At 39.3% G+C, this 16,982-nt stretch overlaps 1 protein-coding gene across 2 annotated transcripts in view; it reads left to right on the top strand.

The window, feature by feature from the left end:
- MYLK4 (myosin light chain kinase family member 4) overlaps window positions 1–16,679 on the top strand; it is an 81,456-nt gene extending 64,777 nt beyond the window's left edge. For both annotated transcript variants that reach the window (XM_069008229.1, XM_069008228.1), the window contains exons 7-15: window positions 836–929; window positions 1,949–2,058; window positions 3,179–3,320; window positions 5,579–5,649; window positions 6,383–6,511; window positions 7,033–7,185; window positions 7,532–7,604; window positions 9,190–9,265; window positions 11,543–16,679. In XM_069008229.1, coding sequence (XP_068864330.1) covers window positions 836–929; window positions 1,949–2,058; window positions 3,179–3,320; window positions 5,579–5,649; window positions 6,383–6,511; window positions 7,033–7,185; window positions 7,532–7,604; window positions 9,190–9,237 — 820 coding nt within the window. In that variant the 3' untranslated portion in view covers window positions 9,238–9,265; window positions 11,543–16,679. The remainder of the gene's footprint in view (window positions 1–835; window positions 930–1,948; window positions 2,059–3,178; window positions 3,321–5,578; window positions 5,650–6,382; window positions 6,512–7,032; window positions 7,186–7,531; window positions 7,605–9,189; window positions 9,266–11,542) is intronic.
- Window positions 16,680–16,982: the final 303 nt, after the last annotated feature.

Below are 16,982 nucleotides of genomic sequence, written 5' to 3'. Positions count from 1 at the left end.
CAACTTGGAAAGCAAGGCACAAATTTACAGCCAAGCACCCTGGGAGGTCAATGGAGGCCACATGCCCCTCTAGAGCCGAAGTCATGAAAGTCTAAGCTGTTACAGTGCTTTATAGAGGGTAAAGAGGAGGCTGGTTTACAGTGTGAGTGAATTTTGGCTTACTGTTTGGCACCAGCAGACTTGGCCTGTGTTTGGCATTGTTTTAGGTCAGCCAGATGCCCTCAGGCTTTATGACAGGGCTCCCAGGATGCTGTAATACTTTACCTCAAATTACAGCCAGCAGTATGTAGAGATATGTTGTAGTCCTCTTCCTCTCAGTGAGTCTCACCCCTGAAAACACATGCATGTTTTCAGATGGATTAGCAGGCTGATCTGACAGGCCATGCAGTTACTCATCTCTCATGCTGACATTATTTAGGAGAGTGGGATATTGTAATTTTTCATGGCAGTGTACTCTTGGCTAAGGCTGTGTTTCATCATGAAATCACAACCCTCCCATGGAGGAGAACGATGTGATGGAGAGGGGCAGATGGTGCACATAAGTGAGGCATTATCCTTACAGTGCATCCTTGACTTCCCTGGGATTAGTCATTGCATATTGTGAGGTGAGTATAGTGAATCACACAAGTGGGGTAGTACCCGATAGAACAGTGTGTGATGTTGGTGTGCCTAAATGACTAGTAGCAAGTACAATCTACAAGATAAAATAGCATCAACAGAGCAGTTGAAATGAAAGCCAGTAGGGAGAGGATGATTTATGGTTGTTTATAGTGTAGTTTACATTCAGAGTTAACACCTGTACCACTGGATGATTTTTTTTCCCCCTTTTTTCTAGAGGGCGATTTGGGCAAGTGCACAAATGTGAAGAGAAAGCAACAGGTCTCAAGCTGGCAGCCAAAATTATAAAAGCACAAGGTCCAAAACAGAAGGTTGGTAGAGCATGATATTAGTCTTTTGTTCTCCAAGGGGTCACACACTGTTCTTCAGCTACACAGCAGATCATAACCAAGTGTCTCACACACTCATAGGACCTGCTGGATTACCATTAATTCTAGTTCTATTTCCCTTCTCCTCCAAAACTTCTAGTAGCCCATCAAAGTACTATTTTTGTGGTGTTTTCTGTTTCTTTTAAATATTTTTTTTCTTTCTGCTTCTAGCTCTATTAGTGTTTTCTTTAATGGTAAAAACATTTGTCAGGCCTGTGACATAGTGTATTCCCTCCCAAGCACACTGTAGCCTTTGCTGCAATGACTTTATTTCAGTGTGGGGGATGCTGATAACAGACATGATCTGGGCTCCTGACATCAACACAAATGCAGATGAGAGGAATTAGTCTGGGCTGTTTAGCAAACCTCTTGGTCATCTGGGACTGGCTTTCACAGGAAAGACATGCATAACATCCTTTGTGTGACATCAGTGTCATTAAGGGCATTCAAGAGGAGGATTTTTCTCAGGTAACTGGGGTTGCTAAAATATAGCTGTGGCCAAGCTGATCACCAAGAATCCCTTTAGGGTGAATGGAGAAAGACTGACACGATCAGAGAATGATTCAGCATGTCTAAAATAGTTGGGCTGAATGGAGGTACTAGTCTCTCTCCTCTGACTGCAAAGTTAGGTTCTGAAGACTTTCCTGGGCTTAGCTTGATTTTGTACACCTACTGCTGTTTGAACAATCTTTCTCTGTTTCTCTTTTTCCTTTACATCCCTGGGAGCTTACCACTTCTTCATGTGGGCTCGCCTCTTCCTTTTCCAGCAAATACCTTATTACTGAAACACCCCACTCAAGCTCTGAGTTCAGTGTATTAGTTCCTATAGCCTTGACCTCTACCACTGCAGGAGCCCTGAGTTTGGTTGCCACAAGTGAAAACACGAATTAATGTAGATTTGCTTCAAACGTAGCTCTCTTAGGAAAAAAGGCATCTGAAGCAATACTCATGGCTCTTTACAGGATGAAGTAAAAAATGAAATCAATGTAATGAACCAGCTGAATCATGTGAACCTCATCCAGTTATATGATGCCTTTGAATCTAAAAATGACATTGTACTCGTCATGGAATAGTAAGTGTGTTCTTTTCTTCTCCTTTCTGTGCTTACTGCTTTTGTTAGAATTGTCAGCTTCCTTCTTGCTTTCTCCTGAAATTAGAAATGGAACTTCTTATGGGTAGAAAACACATATGAAATATGTTCTTATGAACAAGAGAAAAAAAGGGGAATTTAGGAGAAAAGTTTCCCCATGCAGGCATTTATGCATTTTTTCAACTAGTGTGCCACATTCCTCGTGTTGTAAAACAACTGCTCCAGTTGAAGATGGAGCTGTGTTACATATCTTATCTTTCATTAAATACTTTAATTTAGCTTAGTGTAAGCTAAGAAACAAACCTCTCAGAATATCTCCTGTGAGGCAAACAAGAAGACATCTTACACCAAAGAGGAGCCAGATGTGGGTGTTGTGCCTAATCCTTTTGCTGGGTGCCTGAAAGGACAAACCTGCTTTGTATGCTGAATTATCAGGCTAGTTAGGGACAAAATACCTGCCTCAAGGTCAAGTTAAGCAGATGCTGTCTTAAGGAAGCCAGCAAGGCCAAAACTAAAACACTGAAAGTCACGGCAGAAGGTTCAAAACTGGGTGAGTTTGACTGTTCTGGACCTTCTCAGATAATCCTCTGAATTTGGTCTACATGATTAACATATAAAAGAAAAGTATCTGTGTATCTATGAACAGATAAACTGGAGGCATACTGAAATGTGAAGAGAAATTAAGTAATTTTTGTTGACTTTAGGTAGTTTGAGATTGACATTTTGGATCTTGTCCCTTTTAAACTCAGAGGGAAGAGACCACAGATTTAAATTCAGATTCTCCCTCATGTTGTCTTGGTTTTCCATGGAACTTCATTAATTTCAGTGGTACAAAATGATGACTCAAGACAGCATAAAATTCAAATTTCAAGACTTTTGTGGTTTTCAGTGGATGGAAGACTGGACTCTCAGGCCTTGAAGAGGTTCAGGACAGTATGCATCAGAACCCAGTTTTTAGAAAGTTCAGATCTGAGTACAAGCTCATCTTACTGAACTTGACTGTGAATGATAAAAATAGTCAATAGCGTAATTTCCGCATTAGTCTTACTGTATGGGACTGGATTTGAACTTGGTCACTGCTTTATTGTCTTTTTCTCCTCAGTGTGGAAGGAGGAGAGTTATTTGACCGAATTATTGATGAAAACTACAATTTGACAGAGATGGATACTATCTCATTCATAAAACAGATCTGCAATGGAATTCAGTACATGCACCAAATGTACATTCTTCATTTGGATCTCAAGGTAGAGTATTGAGATGTATGTTTTGTGCAATGACAGATGTGGAAATTCCTATTCTTAATGGTAGGCCATAAAGCTTAGCAGATTCCTGTGGCAGAAACAACAAAGAGCCTTATTCTGCTTTCCTTATTTCAATGCATATTTACTTTAACCACATTGAGATCAGTTAAATTACTACAGGACTAAGTAAATTAGATGAAAATTGTGGTCATATGTCTTCATAGTGCTTAAATTTTCCACAGACTGATTTTACAGAAAGCCAGCTGCTGAGTACGAATACGTCGCTATTTTTAATTACAATATTTAGATCTCAAGATACTGTGCAAATATTATTTAATTCAGCTGCACAAGATATGTGTTTTAGACATCAGCCGTGGGGTGGCAATTATCCCTGTTTTTTACTATGCAGAAAGCATGAGTGAATGGAACTAAATTCAAGGGTCATTCAGGATCAGTGTAAGGCCTACACAACTTTCTGAGAACTACACTAAACTGCTGTTGTCATGAAAAGGCATCAGTAGACAGCCAGATTAAGGGAAAGTACATTAAAAAGTACTTTCTAAAATGAAAGGAATAAAAATAGTCAGTGGCTAATGTAACCAATACAGTGTGTCTATGTTGGATTAGACAATAACTGCTAGTGTAGCAGAAAGCCCAGAGAAAGGTGGCAGATTCTCTACCACGTACTTACACATGTACAAGTACTCTACCATGTACTTGCACATTCTTACTCTGGTCAACTGCAAATGGTCAACTGCCACCCCTTGGAAAACATTTGTTATTGTTTTTCATTAAACTGTACACTTGGGCTGGCTCTTTTTCCCTTAGTCCAAATTTTTATTAAATAATGGACTTGTTTCTTACCTCTATTTAGTGCAGGAATAAAATGGGATGGTGTCTTTAGTTTTATGACTGGCTAGAAAGCTTCCTATTGATCCCTGAGCTTTACAATACAGTAAAAAGAAACAAGAAGTGCACAAGATGGTTTTCTCTTTGGTGAGATTTTTATAACAGCTGCTGTTTTTGGCTTGTAATAACTGAGTTAATATAGTGCATCTTTAATGTTGTTAGCATATATATTACTGCAGTGGTTAAGGAAATGAGCAGATGCTTGTTGGGACCTGCTTCAGTAGCCAATCAATGACCAGACTTACTTTTCTCTTTCTCTATAAACATCCAGTTACCTAGAAACTTGTCAAACAGAAGTTCACACAGTTCTTTGGGACACATTAATTATGATCTTGAGATGGCACAGTTTTAGTATGAGGTCAAACTGCTGACAAAAAGATACATATACAATCCAAGAAATTAATCCCAGAGATCTCTTTTCATGTGCTTGCCAGCTATGGCTTCTCCCTTCTGTTTTGCTTGTTCATAGATTGCTGTCAGTAACAAATGAGTTTGGGAAAGAAAGCTTGAAATTGAAAGAAAATCATCTTGACCATAATCATCCAGGACCTCAGAAACTATGAACATATGGTGTTTAAAAGTCCTACATGTAAAATGAATTAGTAATGGTGACAAAGGTTAACTAATGTTTTAAGTGTTGAGGGCTGTTTTGTTTCAAAGAGGACTCACTGAGCAATTAGACAGAGCAGCTAGAAAAGTGCTGGCAGTGAGTATGGGACTGTGTTTTAGGTATTTACATTTCAAAGACAATTGGCCAAATCCTTCTCTCAGTTCCTTCTGTAAGAATTTGGAGTAATTCTTGGAAGTTAATGGATTCCTGCCAGGAAAGTGAAGAGTAGCATTTGGCCCTATGAAAATCCAGAGGGATTTAACCTGTGAATCCTATCTTTTGCTAAAATACCTGAATAAAACATAAACATTTGAGAACTCAAAAATGTAAAGCTGTAAGATAAATTTCAAAGCCCAAAATATTTAATTTTTTTTTTAAATCAGTGTGAGCTTATCAAGGTCTGTAAAATCACAGACAGCATCCTGAAACCCCTCTTTGGAAGCCTACATTCCCTGTCCCCTTCCCCCTAACGAGTTCTTTATCTGAACTGCTGCCTTATGTCAAATTGAAAAGCTGTGGAGAAGAAAAAGCAGTTGGAAGCACAAAATGCTCAGCTCCAATTGCTGTGTGACAGCAAGGGGGGTACCCATGCAGAGAGATCTGAACAAGGAGGAAAGCAGAAGGTGCTTATGAGATATTTTCACTGTTATTAGTGGTTTTCTCCCTACAGTTTACTAACAGCCCAGTTTTTCGTACTTGTTTCTCATTCAAGTGTTTTTCTTCCTTTTGTTTCTCTTGGCAGCCTGAGAATATCCTGTGTGTGAACCGAGAGGCAAATCAAATAAAAATTATTGATTTTGGATTGGCAAGAAGGTATGTGCATGTGTTCTCACTAATCATAAATGAATTAGGAAACAATGAAAAAAGTATTGCATCCCTGCAATGATGTATTTGATACATAATGGTCTTCTACTGTTCGTAGGACAGATTTGTTTCTTTTAACCAGGGATATATTTTAATGTGGAATGTTTGGAGCTGAGTGAAAAAGATTTGTCCTGAAACCTTCTTTTCAGGGAGAAGGTTGAAAGAGGGCTGATTCTCACTAAGCATACATAAAAGTATCTTGGAACAGCTAAAATGGACAAAACCAGTGGTACATTTTGTCTAGTCTCTTGTCTCCAGTATTAAGAGACTCTTCAAAAGAGAGTAATATACTATCGAGGGCTCTTACAATATATTCCATGCTATATCACTTTCTAGTTTAATTAGGTGCTATAACCTCAGTGAAGGATTTACTGGTTAAAAATTTCATGCCTAAGATATGGATGTCCCAAAAGGATGGTAAGAGCTGTTCTGAGAAGTCCTTGAAATATGAATTTCTTCCTTTTTATGGCAGCTGCATTTGTCCTCGTATGATACACAGCTTGCAAACACTTTTAATTCTCTATATGGGCATATTTATTTTTAGTTTGTACCGCTATCTGTCCTTGTTTTCCTAGTGAATTTTCTGTATGCTTCTGGAATTCCTCTAAGTGCTAGATAATTAACGATGCAACTTTAATAAGAATTGTAATTTATGTCCTTTGTTAATGTTTCCACTTCCTAGATATAAACCCAGGGAAAAACTTCGAGTTAACTTTGGGACTCCAGAATTTCTTGCTCCTGAAATTGTGAATTATGAGTTTGTCTCTTTTCCTACAGACATGTGGAGTTTAGGAGTCATTGCTTATATGCTGTAAGTAGGATTCAGTATCTGCTATGTAAGCTGTTTCCAGGTTAAACTGTGTCAGTCATCCAAGTTTGCTGTTATACTGGAAAAGGGAAAAAATATGTACCCAAAATAGGAAATGTAGACTTCTTTCCAAGCTCCATATTGAGAAATCTCTCTTCTTTTCCAATTGCCATGAACTTTTCATCTTTGTTTTTTCTGCACATCTCTCAGGAGTGTTTGAGCATCACACTTCCAGAATAATGTAAACTGCTTGGTAAATTCCCAGAGGGTAGAGCAAGAGTGGTCAGAGGTCTAGAAAATATGACCTACCATGAAAGACAGTAATGTTTGGTGTGTTAGAGAAGATGGGTGATTATTTAAACGTGTATGTGGTTGAAAAAATGGGAATGGTCTGGAGACCTTGTTAGACAGTAGTGTTTGGTAAGATAGGCCAGAGTGACAGAACAATCTTAGCTGGCACATTGGAGACCATGTACACAAGGAGGGAAAGACAGGAGGACTGAACATATTCCTTTTTACTTCAGCCTCACTGGATTGTCCCCTTTTTTGGGTGATGATGACAATGAGACCCTCAACAATATCCTGGCCTGTAACTGGGATTTTGAAGATGAGGAATTTCGAGATGTTTCTGATGAGGCCAAAGATTTCATATCAAAGCTTCTCATCAAGGAAAAATGGTAAATAATCCTGTATCTTTGAAATGTGTGTGCCATGCCATCATGACACAGTTGCATCACTTGTGCTGCTCCATTGCAGAGCTAATATGACTTATCTAAGTTTTTTTTTATGTCCACATACTGTATTATAATGACACGTCATTGATGATGTTCATTGTATCTGTCAAATGCTCTGAAATGGCCCGAATATGTTTTTGCTGTGAAACAAGATTTAATTCATCTGCCATCTGTCCTACTGTTCTGAAATGACAGCGTTGCATGATGGCAGAACACATGATCTATAGCAGACAATTGCTGAATTGTAAGATTCTGGGAAAAACTTAATGGCATTCTGGTTTTCCTCTAGCTGGAGATTAAGTGCAACTGCTGCCTTAAAACACCCATGGTTAACAGACCACAAGCTCCACTACAGACTCCAGGTCCCTACATTTAAATATCCTTATGCCTCCGCTGTTGCCCTCTTGTGTTGCCACATCACTTTGCTTTGACATTTTTCTTAACTTAATTTGAGTCTTTGTTGCCGATTCATTTCTTGCCATTGTGAGCCTCATGTGTCCCATTGCTTCTTTTAGCTGTTACAATTTGCATGCTCACACTTGCTCATCAGTTCTTGCATGTCTGGGAGGAAATATAAGATCCTGCAATACTGTGTGTTGCTGAGTGGATCAATTTCTTAGTAAAATAAAAGTATTTGCAAAATGAGCACTGAATCACCATATGAAAAAGGTTTTCCAGCTGGGGATGATTCTTGCTCCTGCTTTGAAAACTCTTTCAGGTTTTGCTGAAGTCCCCCATGAGTGCTGTTAGATTTCATCCTACCTCTTCCGAAGAGGTACCTTTTCCAACAGAGCTATGAGCTTCACCTAGTGCATACTTTTGTACTTAAGCACCTTCTTGCCCTTCGATGGTAACCAGCTTAGTGGCCAACACAAAAGGAGAGGTTGTTTGCTCAAGCAAACAACTCAGTTGGGCTGAGCTAGAGGAGCAACAAGATTTTAAATCACTTTGGTTATTCCTGTGTCAGTATTTTTGGAGATTCATGCTGTTAGTGACACCGCTGTTGGCTGTTTCTGAGTCCACTCTGTGAGTCAGTGGTTCACAAGGGGATAATTTTAAGCAGGTTTCAGAATTTTTTTACAGCATTTGAAGTGCAATATTCACTTCTTCCTTTGCAGGCAAAGCACTTCTGTGTTAAATAAAATGACTGCTGCATTGCCTAGGATGTATATGTTATGGTGCATCTTGATATACGGCCAGCATTAAGAATTAATAGACCATCTTATTAATTGACAAAATAATGTTATTAAAATAAGAACAAAGATTATTATGATAATCAAGCAGAGGTAGCTCTGCTGATGAGGTGGTGGGATGGACTGAATAGTGTAATGACAGCTCTGTCCTTGCAAGATATTCCTGTTATAGAGTAAGGATAACCAGAATTACTATAAAATAGAATATAAAAATCAAATAAATTATTCTCATTTTCACTTAAATTTACTTCTAGTTGTAATCTCCCAGAACAGCAACTCCCATGAGATTATTAGAAGATTTGTAAGTGTGTGTGCACAGTAAAAATAGGAGAGTTTATCATGGTTAATGTATCTTCAGAGGTTTTCATAGGATACAATTTGACTCCTTTAGTTGGGCTCCAGTTTCAGAAGCTCTGATTTCTTCAATCTGGGGAGCAGGCAGGCTTTTCCAAATGCTGCAAGAGCACAAACTGCTGTCCTTCTTCCTATCACCAGTTTTTTTTCTCAGGAAAGCCTACCCTAATGCAAAGCTTACAGCTCATGTTTTCCTTTGCATCTTCTCCCCCAGTATTTGTTTTTCAAAGATGTGCTTTGCAAAGTAGCTTCACTAAACATGCTGATGTTGCAGTGTTCTTCTGCCATTACCTTGAGTAGAGGTAAGGTATGATTGATCTTCAGTTACTTCTCCAATAATGGTATCTTGTTTGTTTGTTTCTTTCTTTCTTTCTTTTGTTTTCTTTTCTTTTTTCCTTAGAAAAAGGCTAAAGGTGACTGTGTGTCTCAAGCACCCCTGGCTCAATAACCTCTCTGAAAGAGCTGCCAAACAGAAGGTTTGTTTCAGGTCCCAAATGTTCCTTCAGATGTAAAAGCTGTAGCCCCTGTGGAAGGGATCAGTGGGCAGCTGAAAACCTTGTATAGTCCAAAGGGCATGGTCCAAATTGTATTTACCACCACCATCCCTGCTGCTGTCTGGAAAGCATTCAAAATGTAAACTGGCTCTATTACTTATACCAAGTAACAGCAATGTGCAAAATAATTAATGGGTATGGAGCCATATGTGCTGCAAACCCTTGCCATTTTAGAGGGAATGGTTATGCTCCCACTGGCTCTCATGGGGCAGGATTTCACCCAATAATTTTTCAGTGTTGAAAGCTTTCGGGTTTTCATGCTGTGGTTAGAAGTAAAGTTTAAAAAGGGTAGAAATATGAAAAGTAATAACTTTTTAGCAGAGGCACGGGCCAGACCCTCGGGGCAGCTTGACTAACTGCAGTGAAATCAAAGCAAGGTGTCCCCTAAAAGAAGCTGCTCCACGTGTCCGAGGGCCCAGTTCTGACAGGGCACTTACCTTCCCTTTTAGCAACCCAAACTATTTTGACAGAGCATCTCTCTGTCCTATTTCCCTGGCTCCTTGTCTTTGCCCTTTCATTAACAAACAGTTCATTAGTGGTTCTCAGGCTGGCTTGGTTGCCTCCCCTGGGGATCAAGGAGACTCAAGTCTGCCCTCATTTTTCTGTCTCTGGTCCCTGACTCACTCAGCCACTTTGAAATCGCGCTACTTCAGGCAGTGAAATGTCTCCATAAACCAGTACTCCAATTCCCACAGCCACTTTCACCAACTACCACAGAAGTTGGTGGCTCTGTTCGAGGACCAGGGGAACTACTCAAAGGTTCTGGAGGCCATCTCTGGGCAAAACTCAGTGGAGGGTCAAGATGTGAATTAGGCTGAGAACACACACTTACACTGTAAAACCACTTCCTTTTAGTAGTGCGTCATGAGTAACAACAGGATGCCAAAATAAAAGTAGTCCACCTTTCACCACTACCAAGTTTTTAGTGGTGCCATCATCCATCATCTGCTTGGTAGGGCAAGTGATGGAAGGACTGGCATTTTTTTGCAATGAGTTTTTTCCAGGAACATGTGAAAAAGAGAGTATTGTGAAACGTTGGAATTTTTGTTCTGACTAAGTAAGATTAGAGCAGATTTTATACAGTGTAGTGCAGTAACACAGAAGGTAATGATCTTTATATGAGCTATTTCAGGGATGTGAAGATGCCTTTCCATGATACAGTGGAAGCCAGTAAGGACTAAGGCACCATTATTACATTCTACTTGCTCTCTGAAGCCGCGTAACTTCCTGATACGGTAATATCTGATCATCAACTTCTGGAGTGGAAATTCACTGGGAATTTATACCTCTTGGTGATCCTCAGTACTCACCCTCACTTCACTGGTGCTGAGACAGATTTCATGAAGCTTTGATCCACTCACCTGTGTGCTTCTACACAGTAGTTTTCTAAACAGCTTTTCCAGCCCTGTTGCAAGACTGGTGTTTGTATTTCCCATTTCAAGCCACTAACTTGTGGCAGCAAACAAGGCAACAAAATGGTGAAAATTCTCCCTCTCTAATGCAGGAAGCATGGTATTACACAATTTTCTATTACAACCAAAGTCAACTTTAAGATAAATTGAGTGTCTAACAGCAGTCAAAATTATTTTAAAATAAACTTTTAATAGCTTTGTAACATAGTAACCTACCCATGATCTAACTTGCAGGAAAATCTGGTTTTGGCTTTTGCAGTGTTATTTCCTCTGTGTGTGTTTTTCTTTTTGGAGTTTATTTGAATTTACTTAATGAGTGGATCTAAAGTCATAGCTGTGCTTTATTTTTAAAGAATCCCTTTAGCTGTTTTTTTCAGCCAAGTAGTATGGTTACCACATTTAACCCAAAATAATGCACTCAAGTGCCAGTTGATTTAGACCTGGCATTATAAATGCTTTCAGTGGTAACACAAATAGAGAGGTTTGCAGCATGCCTTTGCATACTGTGATCTGTATGACAAGAGAGGCAAAAAAAGCAGAGTAGCTGCATTTCAAGAGAGACCGCCAGGATCAATTCTCCACTTAACAAAGAGGCATTGTTTTTTCATATTGTATAAAACATTTCAGAGAAAAGGTGTCTGTGAGAATCCTTTGTAAGCAAGGAGCTTCAGTGCTGCTTTCTTTTCTTCATGCACAAAGAAACCACCATGTGGTCATCCTAGAACACTTAACCAAATGAAAAATATACTGCTGAATTAACTGGATTCTTTTTTTGTTTATTTTGCAGAAAAGCTGCTGTGTGGTTACTGCTGCTAAGAGATTTGAAAATATCAGCAGTCTCGGTGCTTTACCCCCCTGCCATGACTGAGACTTCTACTAAATGGACCAACAACACTTCAGTTGCAGGACAAGTCCCAGCACTGTGGAACTGCTTCTTCTCTATTCAGCTGTTGAAAGAAGGAAAGTATTTCTCCAGGTTGTAGGAGCATATTTCTTCTGGAGCAGCATGTTCTCCATGCCTGCGAGTGCTACATTAGCTTGGTTTCATAATGAACTTTACCTAGTCTTATATCCTCATTTACTTATCAAAGGCTCTTTAAATTATCATGTAAAATTAACTGTTTCTCATCTCAGCCCAGAAGGCAATCTGTTACTACATTGTATCTTTGGCCAAGGTTCATTTGACACTGGAGTCAAATAACTTAAAAAGCAAAAAAAAAAAAAATTGCAACAAATTTAAAGCTGCCTTATGTAGAAGATTTGAAGTTTGTTTTTCCTGTCACACTAAAATGAGTTAAGGATTAGCTCAACCAGAGTTAAAGCCATGTTAATGTAACACCAGTGAAAGAGAGAATTGAGGCTTTCCTTGCATGTAGGTGAATTTGCTGCAACTGTGATATGGTACATTTCAGGAATTTTTAGCCTGATGAATTACTGCTTGCTGTAAATACACTTGGGTTAATTAAACAAGAAAGAGAACAAGGCGCTATTCACTTGTACCCATGCAGACCCTGTTCTTCAAAACGCAAGTATAATTCAAAGTTATTTTAACAGACGGTGATTTTATATCAGCTAATCTGTTTAATGCTAATTTAACTGATTAGGACCACTGCAAAGAGGTGAGTCAGTGCTTTGCTCATTATAACCTCTGTCTACTGGCTCAAATAAAAATCCTCTGTATTTCTAAATTTTCTTATCTTGCTCCCAAGTCTCTCTGATTCTTAACTGGGTAGAAAAATGGAAGTCAGAACAGTTGAATTCTTTACCTGAGATTGTTTGAATATGGCTTATCATTAAGTGAATCTGAGCCTAAATTGCCAAGGCTCTGAAGTTAGAGACTTACTACCTGCTGTATATGGCTTTCTTACTGCTTGGTTTCAGAACTACATAAATGCAAATTGTAATGAGTATTTTATTTAATCATGCTGTTGGGGTGTCTTTACACTGTCTTTGCTTTATCCAGTTATGATCAAACCACATATTAACATAGCTATCTCTATATATTTATCTATGCATTGCATAAGTTTATATATTTAAGTTCTGTCTTTTTAAAAAAGGGATCAACATAAAGACAAAACAGTATTATTCATCACCACGCAATGAATTGCTTCTCACACCTTTGTCCTTTCTGGATAGCATTCATTTTGAAATAAAAAGGGGCCCATTAATGGGACATCATGGCCATCACACTCTCTACAGCCAGTTTGATACGATGTTTTAAAATCATTGTAGTACCTCGCTTAAGACTGCTCCTGCAAATGAACCGGGCTTCTTACAGCTGTGACATCATAGTAATACTGATTTGTTGCACCAGAAGTTGCAAATACTGCAATCACACACTGACAAACCATGTAACTTTTATACAATACAGAGCACTGCCACCTTCAAGTCCTCATCTGTAGTCTTAAGTAAACTTTGACAAGCAGAAACGGAAGTTTCTTTGGGAAAAGACTGAGCAGTCTCAAAGCAAGAAAAGGAGCATATGACTTTTAGATAGGAGCTGGGCTGCTTGTTTTTAGTCACCATTTATTTTTGCCTGTACAAAAAAAATAGAAAAGCTACCTTTCTGTTAGGGCTGGAGATGCCACTCCTCTTCTGACTGTCTTCAAGATATTGTAGCTTTCTGTACAGCAAACAACTCAGTGCTCAGACTAAAATGCAACAAACCACTTTGGAATGACAGGATCTCATTATGCACTTTAGTGCCACTATTGTAGAATTGGATCCAGGTTTTGTTTTTCCTGTGGTAGATTTTACATGGATATGAATAAATTATATGTAATTTTGACTCTTATTACCTATACTAGAATAATAGTGTGACTACAGTCTTTTCTGCTTTGTTGCTCACTTGAATTAAGAGGATTTATTATTTGTTTATATATACATCTGAGTAGTAATTAAGAGCTTAGTGCCATTAAGATCAGCCCAGTGTTAGAGTGCATTGCACTGAGTCAGCCACAAATCCTCCAGGAGCTGTAGGAAAACATGGCCTCTGTTGAGCACATCCCCCAAGTTCATCTGTACAGTGCTCTGTCAGAAATAGGAGCACATGGGAGGATAGAAGAGCTGAATGTATTTCCCCCACCTTGAGAATTTAGACATGAGTAGAGGAGTAGAGGCTTGTGCAATGGGGCAGTGTGCTAACACAATCAAGGCATTTAACTTCCATTCTTAATAGTATGGATAATGGTGATCACACTCTAGAGTCTTGTCTGTAAATTGTCCCACTGTTTCATTCTTGGAACAGCTCCTGCAGTGGAGGTGAAGTTGAGGGAGGGACAGTCAGAGGAGGTTGGACTGAGCAAGTCTCTGCAGTGACTGAAGGTGCCATTTGGTGCCCAGGGTTAAACCTAAGCGTGGACCTGCAGGTGTCCAGTGGAGGAGGAAAGAATCCCGAGCACATTTCTGCTTTTTGCTCCACAGATGCTGGATTTACAGCACGGAGTCAAAAGGGAGGTACATTACCTAGGGCCTTATTGTTACCAAGGGTAAAAAAATTATACTGCTGTGTAATCATTACTGATGTGTATAGCAATGTGCCTGAGAAAAATGTCTCCAGAGATGTTAATTTTTGTCTTGTATCCACCTCAACATGAGGAGGAGCTTCTTTACATAAAGCTGATGGCAGAGCACTGGAACAGGCTGCCCAGGGAGATCATGGAGTCTCCCTCTCTGGAGACATTCCAAACCCCCCTCAATGTGTTCCTGTGTCACCTGCTTTAGGTGACCCTGCCTTGGCAGGGGCGTTGGACTGGATGATCTCCAGAGGTCCCTTTCAACCCTAATGATTCTGTAATTCTGTGATCTTTTATGGCTGTTGTAATTTTAGTTAAATAATAGCTTGAGACAGATTCTTTTTAGTGGCTTCCTAATTGTGTCTCGTTGCACTTTGAGCAGCATGCTGTTTTGTGTGTGTTCTCACATATGCAAGTTTGGTTTGGGTTCTGTTTTACTTTGCCCTACCTCTGGAAACATTCTAGGTTGAGTTGGACAGGGCTTTAAGCAACCTGATCTAGTGGTAGACATCATTTCTCACTAAGGGAACGTTGGACTAGATGACCTTTAAAGGTCGCTTCCAGCTCAAACTATTCTATGATTCTATGATTTTATGATTTAAATGTGTTCTGTAATGACTAATAGCTAAAGCCTGCTGTGTTAAATTATTGTTCTGACACATCATCATTTATTTTCTACTAGGTCATAATAATACTAAGGCTACTAGGTTCTAATAAGTCACCTACGTCTGTGTGAGCGTGCTTATAATTTTTGCTACCTATTGGCTTATGTGATTGCATTTGCAAGCTGTGAATTGCTGTGCAGGTTTGGGTGTGAAAGGCACTGTTCTAGCTGTTGTTATTCCATCTAACTGTATACTCATGGACAGATGGGGATGACTGGAGGTGCCTCAAGAATGGTATAGAAACATCAGTTGTGGTGGGAGGGATAAAGTGCCCAGACGCTGTCTTTGTTTTGTGCACACCATCGCATTCTTCCTGACATGTAAAAATTAAAGGCCATATCCTGGGAACATGACAACTGTCACCTGGCACTTACAAGAGTTAGGACACTGTTATTACCAATCCTATAGATGCAACAGGTATACTGGATGCCAGATATACTAGAGTAGTCTAAAACTGACATCAGGATTAGAAGCAAATATACTCGGCACAAGATGGGACAATAGTGGTTTTTCAACTGTCTTTGTATGTCGTACATCCTGAAGATTATGAAATGGGTAAAAACCTCTTCTGCAGAAAGATCTCCATACTATCATGTCCATGTTTGTGAACACCTGCAGTGAGTTGCTCCTCTGGGTACCCTCATGACGTAAGCAGTTGGCAACTTGGATAATCCACTCTGGAGATGACAAGAGCAGCTGCTTTTTAATTTCGTTTTCATATTCCCTTTAATATCAGAAGCTGAATAAAGATAAAGCCAAGGTAAATTCTTGATTCCAACCAGGAATAACAGGGTAGCTCACAGAAATAAATAAGGGAAGTGCTAGGTCCACCTTCTGTGATGTGATTAGTACAAGAGCCCAGTTTAACCACTCCACCTTCCCGCCAAAAATATCTACTTTGCACCAGTGATGATCAGAAAAATAAAAAGAACCTTAATCTTTTTAACGGTGAAGGAATCTCAATCAAGAAATAGTTTTTCTTCAGTGGTTAAATTGCTGCAGTAAGAGTCAAGTTATTTTAACATTTTCAGTTTAATGCTGGCACTATAAATCACTGGCAGCCTCTTTCAGCAAAATGGCCCCCACCAGGAGCTCTGCGAAAAGAAGGTGTTTGTCAGCTCTTCTCCACTGATGGAGACCTGGAATCACTGGATTCTGTTCCCCTGGACCCAGTGAGCGGGGCAATTCTTAACTTGTGGACTTTCAAAACATGGTAACGGATGCAGTTTTGCACCCAGAGTAGTGATGGATGAATGAATGGGCACCAATGCTCCAAACTCCTTCCAGGAGGATGATGCATCATCATGTACTACTTTTATCATCACTGATACATACTTCTTGTTGTGTCTCCTGTGAATAAAACTAAACACTGCATGAATCCATTTAGGAATGCTGGACTGTTTCACCTTCCATGAAGGCTTGGTAGCTGAACAACTAGCTACCTGTTTCAAACTTAGATGAAGACTGGTAGAGATAGTGCTTTGTAAATATGTTGCTTAGCTATGTCCATAGAGTTAGCGATCACATTTTGGTGTGGCAGAACTAATGTTTGTGTACCCCACGGCAACTTCCCTTGAAAATAGATGACAGGCATGTGGCAACTAAGCCATGAAGCATGTGGATTTTCATGTACCTTATCACTTTGGTTTGCATATCTGGTTTTGTAGATTAACTCATGTATCTCTGGAATGTGTTCTTTTGTGAAAACCATGAAGAAATCTTGTAAAAAGATGAATGAGGAATAAATGCTGATTTTGTTTACTCCAGGGTTTTTTGTTTGCTGTATTTAATGTGCCTGTTGTTTATATTAGTGACAGAAACAAGTGTGGCCTTTTTCCCAACTACTGTCTCTAGATAAATGAAGAGAAAAGGAATTTTAATTTAAACAAATGTACCTACATCAAAGATTGACTCAGGCTCACAGTTTGTACTCACTCCTTGTACTAAAACATTGGCTCTCTCTGCAAGTAACTGGGACTTGAAGTGCTCTTGACTGCAGTCTTGCTGGAAGTCCTTAAGACCAGGTTACTAAGGAGGAAATTAGAAA

Source organism: Aphelocoma coerulescens, chromosome 2 (genome assembly GCF_041296385.1).
Source record: "Aphelocoma coerulescens isolate FSJ_1873_10779 chromosome 2, UR_Acoe_1.0, whole genome shotgun sequence".
In the NCBI taxonomy this organism is placed as follows: domain Eukaryota; kingdom Metazoa; phylum Chordata; class Aves; order Passeriformes; family Corvidae; genus Aphelocoma; species Aphelocoma coerulescens.
Note: the sequence above shows the minus strand (reverse complement) of the source record. Positions and strands in the feature narration are given on the sequence as shown.